The sequence below is a fragment of the Berghia stephanieae genome, chromosome 3 (genome assembly GCF_034508935.2).
Source record: "Berghia stephanieae isolate SIO BIC M18660-M18661 chromosome 3, UCSD_Bste_1.3, whole genome shotgun sequence".
Taxonomy (NCBI): Eukaryota; Metazoa; Mollusca; class Gastropoda; order Nudibranchia; family Aeolidiidae; genus Berghia; species Berghia stephanieae.
Window position 1 is genome coordinate 76,303,122 of NC_088362.1, and position 8,080 is coordinate 76,311,201.

The window sequence follows — 8,080 nt, forward strand, 5'->3', positions numbered from 1 at the left end:
AAACACACAATTAATTTCTAACCCAATCTGATAACACATGGTCAAGTCACAGCAAAGTTGAAATACTGGTTAAATATGCCAGGTGTAACAGGACATAGAAGATTGTTTCATACTTCAAAATTTCATAAAATCTGCAGATAAGCCACTTTTTCTAAAGATATTAGTATTCTCGAGGCCCATTAACAAAAATGTAGTTGTGATAAAGTTCCTCAGACATAATTATAATCATGTAAGACGTCATCAAAAATTTACAGAGACTGAAATAAGTAACTGATAAATGTGTTAATTTATTATGGGTTACGTAAAAGGCAAAATAATCCTTAAAATAACCAAAGAGTAAATTAATAGGTTTGAAGTTTTCAGCAGTTAGATAAATTGAAAAACACAAGAAAGTAGAACGAAGTCAAGATCACGTCATGTCTAAATGTCTATTGATTAATGATTGTCTTTGTTTCAATTGTGAATAAAAATCAACACTTCATTCTTCTAATCCTTCATTTAATATCAATTTCAATCACGTCTTCAGCCTATAGCAAAAATAGTTGATCAAGTGGTAAAACAACACATTAAGTCTCTAAATATAAAAGTAGAGGTCTCCAAGCATCTTGACAAAATTGGGATTGAAAATCTACTTTCACTAGAAATTCATCATTTTGGTGTTGTGTAGACTGTACCTGGCCACCTCTGGGACTGTTCTTCGTAGACAGTTCACGATCTTTTTCATTAGTGATGAGTGTTGCAGAATGAAAATAGGACGGAACATGCGGCGGAATCGAACAAACTGAAACACAAAAACAGATTTCACGGTAAATATAAATTTCAATTCATCCTTATTAAATCATATATTTTCACACAGAATATTTTAATAAACAAAATGGGTGTTATTATTGTTTTATTTATTCATTTTTATCAATAAAATACCTTCTTGAAGAGGTCTGAATGGTGTGAGGATGTTGAAAAAGGAAGTCATTTGAAGAAAGAGAGAGCTAAGTGCTTTGAGCTTGTTAAGATGCAGGGTAAGGCACGATAAAAAAAACTTTTATCATCATTATTATTATAACTATAAAATATGTATAGACCAAGAGATGCAATGTATTCAAAAAGTGGAATCTAAAATGAAAATAGGCTTAAAACTTTATTTTAAAAAGAAAAGGAAAAAATATGGAAAGCGATTCATTCTTTATCAATTTAATTGTCAGTGATATCACTTCCTCAGTCATATGTCTCTCGTCTTGTAACACAATTTAAGCTATATTGATTGTGACCAGTGGTGGGATGAGTGACAAGGATTGCAAAACACTGGGCCTGGTTGTGTCCTTGGGTGAGGTACACTTTAAATAAATAAAGAAACATATGGGCTTTGTTCATCCTTTGGAGGAATTTTATATACATTACTTAGATGTGAATGAATACCTGGCTATAAGTTGTGATGGACTTTGTAAGAGTTGTAGTTACAAAAAAGGATGACTAATAAATGGTGTATACTGTATGAATTGAACATTTGGCTGCATACAGCTTGCTGAGAGAATAAGTGAAGCATTATGAAGAAAATTGAGCTTGATAAAATGCGCTTTATAAATGTTCATAAATATCTATTTTATCTAGAAAACAACACGTTGTAGTATGATAGAGACAAGTTTGCATATTTCACCTCATGACAACCAAAGCTGAATGACACAGTCCAGTCAACCAGAGAAAATGCCACTACAAGCACGGAGAACATATCCCACTTGTGTTTAACAAAATAACGGGGGCTCATAAGATACATCTGTGGACAAGGATGTGAAGCCATGTGAGTTAAATAATAACTTTAAAAAGACTGTCTCAGTTTGAGAAAAGAAGTTAAAAAGAAGATGAAAGGTTTTTAACATTGAATTAAAATAAGGTTATTGGCATATCTGTTTATTAATTTTGCACTTCATTGCATTTATGTGGCAGTTAATGATAATAATAATGAAAAGAACAACGATGAAAATAATACTAATAATAATAATAAAAATTATAATAATAACAACAATAATAATAATAATAATAATAATAATAATAATAATAATAATAATAATAATAATAATAATAATAATAATATCTTGAGGGATTGATCATTGATAAATTCTTACCCTGATCATGTTATCAATGAACAACGAGAGAAGACAAAAAAGTTCCAAGCACTGTGTAAGCCAACATGGCACCTCCACTCGTTCTCCTCGATTCCGCAGGTCAGAGGTCACAGTTAAGGATGATGGATATTCAAAGAATGCAAGCATATGCAACAGGAAAATGATGAAATATCTAAATCTGAAAAGGAAAATAAAAGAGTAATAAAAGTATTCCACTATCATTATTATTATTACTACTATTATTATTATTATAATTATTATTATTATCAGTATTGTAATTACTATTATAATAATAATAATAATATAATAATAATAATAATAATAATAATAATAATAATAATATTATTATTATTATTATTATTATTATTATTATTATTATTAATTATTATTATCATCATCATTTATTATTATCATTATTATTATTATCATTATTATGATTATTATTATTATTATTATTATTATTATTATTATTATTATTTTATTATTATTATTATTATTATTATTATTATTATTATTATTATGATTATGATAATTATTATGATTATGATTATGATTAAAATTATTATTATTATTATTATTATATTATTATTATTATTATTATTATTATTATTACTATTATTACTATTATTATTATCATCATCATCATCATCATTATTATTATTATTATTATTATTATTATTATTATTATTATTATTATTATTATTATTATTATTATTATTATTATTATTATATTATTAATCTAGGTTCTATTATCAATCCATCACACCACAGCTACACACAAGAGATATATAAAAATGCTTAAAAGAATATCCAAACAAGTAACAATATAATATAGGTATCATATCTAGAAGAACAAAGACAACACGTCACCTTAATTCATTTTTGCCACATGGTGTTTGAATTTTTAACGCGCAACTGTGATTTAAATTAAATACTATTTTTTAAATATACACACAAAAGTTCAGACTAGAGGCCAGAGGTATGGTCTATCTCAATTTATCAAATAAATATATAAAGTGTCGCCATTGGTTCTTGGTTGTATATTTTAAAAATTTTTGTGCATTTGCATATATATATGTATACATTGTCGCCATAGATTCTCAACTTTGTGTTTATACATTTTTATGCACGCCACGTCTGTAAACGAATTTCCATTTTTTTTTATGAATAAAGTATATATTATTATTATTATTATTATTATTATTATTATTATTATTATTATTATTATTATTAGGTAATATATCAACCAATCGGATGTAGGAAGTAATAAAGTATGCTTTATGACGGGATAGGTTGGGGTTTTTTTAGTGCATTAATCTTAGGTATTGACCAGTTAATTTTGATTATCTTTAATATCAAAAGCCATAAGAATAAGACAATTTGTTATTTTCTTTACAAATTATCAACAAAATGAATAATTTCGTATTGTATATTTAATAAATAATATTCAAATTTGAAAATATTTCAAATAGTGGTGCATTAAAAATTGAACCAAAGAGTTTGAGAACAATAAATGAAGACGATATCATTTTTGAATACATTATTGAAGGATTTTAACATAATGATAGTTGTATATTTCCAAGTAATGTGAATTTTTCAAAAGGGTGAATTCTTTTCTTACACAGTGATGGCTTTGGACTTGTACTGCCTGTAAGTCTGGAGGTCCTTCAGGTTTATTTTGTGATTTATAGACCGGTACTGAAATGATTTATTTTTAAATTGTTCAAAATGTATCACACATTTTAAAAGCAATTAAACAAAGATAAAAAAAAAGAATGAAAATATATGTATTTATAAAGCAATTATCCACAGTAAATACTATATTTTCCTGAGTTTGCTATTTAAAAAAAAGCAAAATAGTGTATATCAAACATGTTGGATAAGGCATGCAATGCAGCCTGTTAAATGCCTGTACAATGTTTGGATAATGGTGATGCCGCTTTTTATGAAATGGACTTCGTGAATAAATGACTGTCTTCAACAGAACACAGCAAATGTAATAAAGACCCTTTCCAATGGCCAAACTGTAGCAGTGTCTGATCATCAACTTGAATGCTCCAATCTAATTAAAGTTATGTGGGAAGTCCGATACCCTACCAGTACACCACAGCAACACACTGGAACATTTAATTGATATGACAGATTCAGATTACGTTATAGATGTTTAGCAGCGATTATCAATCATATAGAACATTTCAGCATATTATAAATGGAAAAAAGTGGTATACAGTTATATAAATTTAGAGCCCATAGCCTACATAATATGTTCAAACCCCAGCTTACATCCAGCCAGTCTCACATGGTGTTGCACAACTTAAATGGATATCGTTCAACGGTTTCTAACTCTTCAGAGAAATTATTTACACAGAAATAAATATAACACAGAAGAACACATAGGCTCACATCTGGCTGTTTCTCTTATGGCCTTGACCTAACCAAATCATGTAATCTCATTCCAGAAGGTAATTAAAAACATATAGGCCAACTCATAATGCCAGTGAAACAGGAAAAGACTATTTAAAATTAGAATCTTAAACTCACACTCAAGAAATAGCAATATAAGTACCAAAAATCTTGAGATAAATAATGAGATAAAAAAGTCTTTGTTAATAAATCCAATAGAAATATGTCATAAACAACATTTATAGACTTAGATTAATCATGTGTCATGTGTAAATATCACTCAAATATCTACGAATAATAATATGAAGAAAAAATAATGGGATTTACAAACCCTGGCATTATTTTTTAAGACCCCCCCCCCCCCCAAAAAAAAAAAAAAAAAAAATTATTTTTTTTTAATTTAAAAATCCGGATAATACCAAGGAAAAAACGGGATTAGTAGCTCTGTACAAACAAATGAATCTATCTTTGACATTAATTTTTTGGCTTTATAACTTTACGACTTTATATGATAGCAACTTCTTAAAAATAGATATATTTTTTATTTTTTGTAGAAACTTACATAGTATGCATCCTCCAGAAAGACAACGGCTTGTAATATGGAAACTGACTCTGAAATTTAAACCAAAAAAATCATCACTAGATATCAGATGTAGATAAATCACCCCCCCCCCCCCCCCCCTTTCATTGGATTATATGCGACTAGTATCAATTTAGTATTATGTTGGAAGGAACAAGACAAAGGAAAATGTGTTGAAAATCACAGTAGTGAAAAGTAGTAAGAACTATGAAATTTTAATTCTTAGAAGTTTAAAAAATAAAACTCTTCTCTGTGCACTTATAATGGTATGTGTACTACTAGATGCGAATAAAACTGTATGAACACATTAATGGGCCAAAAACAAATCTGCTAAAATCCCAAAATATTTTTAGATTACCAAACTGATTTACATTAATAAGTTCAGCTGCTAACTAATGACATATATCTAAGATCTACCTAAACCCAAAAACTGTCCTGATTCAGTGACTGTATACGCAGTTTCTGAGATAGTGCTGCTGTCATCAAATAAATGGCCTCCATCACTGGCAGGCTCATCCCAATCATCACTGTTCCCGGTGATCTGTCCTGAATCCTGGTGTGGGACATAATTAATGGAGTGAGCCACTCCACCCAGGCTGGAAGATCAGAGTAAATTTTTTTTAATGATTGTTATAAAATTTAACAAAATGAAACACACTATTTTGGCTAAAAAGTTTTTAAAAAGATGTTAAGTGATCTGGAAATAGAAACTGGGTGGCATATATAAATATATATATATATATATATATGTCTGCCAAGCAAGTTTTTTGGGTTTCTAAAAGATCTAATTTTAATTCTTTATTTGACTTAAATACACAAACTTAACTGTTTTAGGAATTAAACCAACATTCTGCTCATTTTCATTTCAGAATTACTTTTTCGAGTATACGGAAAGGGACAGAAAATATTTTCAAATTGAATTTCAATGATGTAGGACACTTGATTATTCTAAACCCTTTTTCTATATCTATAAAAAAACATTATCTCAACACACTATTCCACATGTTACAGCAATGAGAAAAATGTCTAAAAATTAAACATCAGAATGAAAACTCACTTTGTGCTGGATGAATCAATATCATTGTTTATAAGATCTGAAGCATTCTCAGTTCCAGACCTGCGTGCAGAAAGTGAATTATAACAGATGTTTGACGTGGAGATTAAATGGCGTCTGTCCTCTGGTCCAGACATTGTCTTTATTCCAACTAGTCAATTACATCATCCAATACTCTGTGGGAAAAGGAATTACAAATTAGCAACTGCTGGATTATTATTGTGGCCTACAAGATAAGCATAAATGAGAAACTAGGGTAGTAGAATGCAGAAAGCCTTTAGAGAAGCCCCCCCCCCCCCCCCCCACCCTCCTGAATATGGGTTCGAAACAATAAAAGCAGTCATACTGATATCTATCCTACATTCCAGTAATTAATTTCATGCTTTGAAGTGATCTAAAACTGCTATGACTTGTAAATGCAACTATTAAGTACCATGATGGTTGTGTAAATTTGTAAAAACGCTTATATGAATATACGTAAAAATCCATTGTTGTTATTTTATTACTATCAATTTTATTTATTGCTTTTATTACCATTAACATCATCATCATCATCATCATCATCATCATCATCATCATCATCACACCACAGCTACACTCAAGCATGACAATATTTATGTATCACAGCAGGAATGACTACTTAAGAAAGACCTGAGGATTGCTTCATGAGAAAAGCCTCAATATTGTGAAAGGGTAAATTCTTTTGCCATTACTTCATAAAGAAAGTGAAAACCTACACGTTATCTTCATAACAATGTAAGGCTGAGGCTAAGGCTAAGCAGAACTGCCACCTGGCAAATTTTTTTTAAAAGCTTGAAAATTGCAAAAATGTGACATTTATTATGGTAGATTTTTACCAAAAAAAGGGGGAGGCCTTCTGTAAGCTCCTCGTGCTGAGGGAAACAACCCAAGTATTCCTTTAACTTAACTAACCCTAAGAAAAAAATAAAACCTAGCACCTTTAATTAACCCTAATAGGAAAAACAAACACCTGAGGACCTTTAATCAGACCTATAACTAATAGAAAAAAGAATCCTCCAACCTCTAACCCTATTAGAACCCCCCCCCCCCCCCACCCCCCACCCCCCCCCCCCCCACCCCCCTCGAACTGATATAGAAAGAGAAGAAGGGTTCAGAAGCACTAGTTTTGCCCATATATCACACTGACACAGCTCATACCCCTACTTCAGCCTGTAGAAGAATGATTGGTGCCTGCCTCACACTATCACAATCTATTTTTCTTTGTTTGATTTTCAGTGCACATCGTGTCATGTTGTGAGAAAAAAAAAACTTTTTCTTTAGATCAGTCACTTTGACTTTTGTTCTTTACATTTTCTATCTGAACTTCCACTTGATCTATGACTTTGTCTTTCTCATCAAATAGACTACTTACGTTACTATACCATTACTGTTATTTTCAGTTGCATCAATTTGATGTAATTATCAATAATTAAAGGAAAAGGCTATTCGGACCCGAGTCTGAATTGCTTCCCATGGCAATTCGGACCCCGAGTCTGAATTGCTTCCCGTGACAATTCGAACTTGAGTCTAAACTAAATAGAACTCCGTTGCTAACCAGGGTCGAGTCTGAATAGTCTCTGATTGCTCTTCGATTCGGAATACTGCAATGCAATGCGCCCGAATGATGAACTTATCATAATAGTATCATTAGTGAAACTCTCAGTTACTATTCCGTTTGCAGTTATAGAAACCATATTGGTCTTCCTAAACACACACACTCATGAGTATCTCTAAGTAATTAAAAACAGAATAATCACACACACGCACACACCCCTCCCCCAACAACCATTTCCACAACCCAAGAGCCGGTGGCTTTTTCTCTTTGATCTCGTATCACCATGTTCTGCCCTGCGTCCAGCGCCTCGGTCGTTTGTGGGTTACCCCCCACTCCCATTACCAGTTGAT

General features: G+C 30.7%; 1 protein-coding gene across 2 annotated transcripts in view; it reads right to left on the reverse strand.

Moving 5' to 3' along the window:
- Positions 1-8,080, reverse strand: part of LOC144968474 (two pore channel protein 2-like) — a 34,373-nt gene that overhangs the window by 23,240 nt on the left and 3,053 nt on the right. For both annotated transcript variants that reach the window (XM_078906882.1, XM_078906883.1), the window contains exons 2-8: positions 6,158-6,330; positions 5,518-5,696; positions 5,083-5,132; positions 3,739-3,815; positions 2,118-2,295; positions 1,652-1,768; positions 675-781 (exon numbers count right to left, since the gene is read on the reverse strand). In XM_078906882.1, coding sequence (XP_078763008.1) covers positions 675-781; positions 1,652-1,768; positions 2,118-2,295; positions 3,739-3,815; positions 5,083-5,132; positions 5,518-5,696; positions 6,158-6,291 — 842 coding nt within the window. In that variant the 5' untranslated portion in view covers positions 6,292-6,330. The remainder of the gene's footprint in view (positions 1-674; positions 782-1,651; positions 1,769-2,117; positions 2,296-3,738; positions 3,816-5,082; positions 5,133-5,517; positions 5,697-6,157; positions 6,331-8,080) is intronic.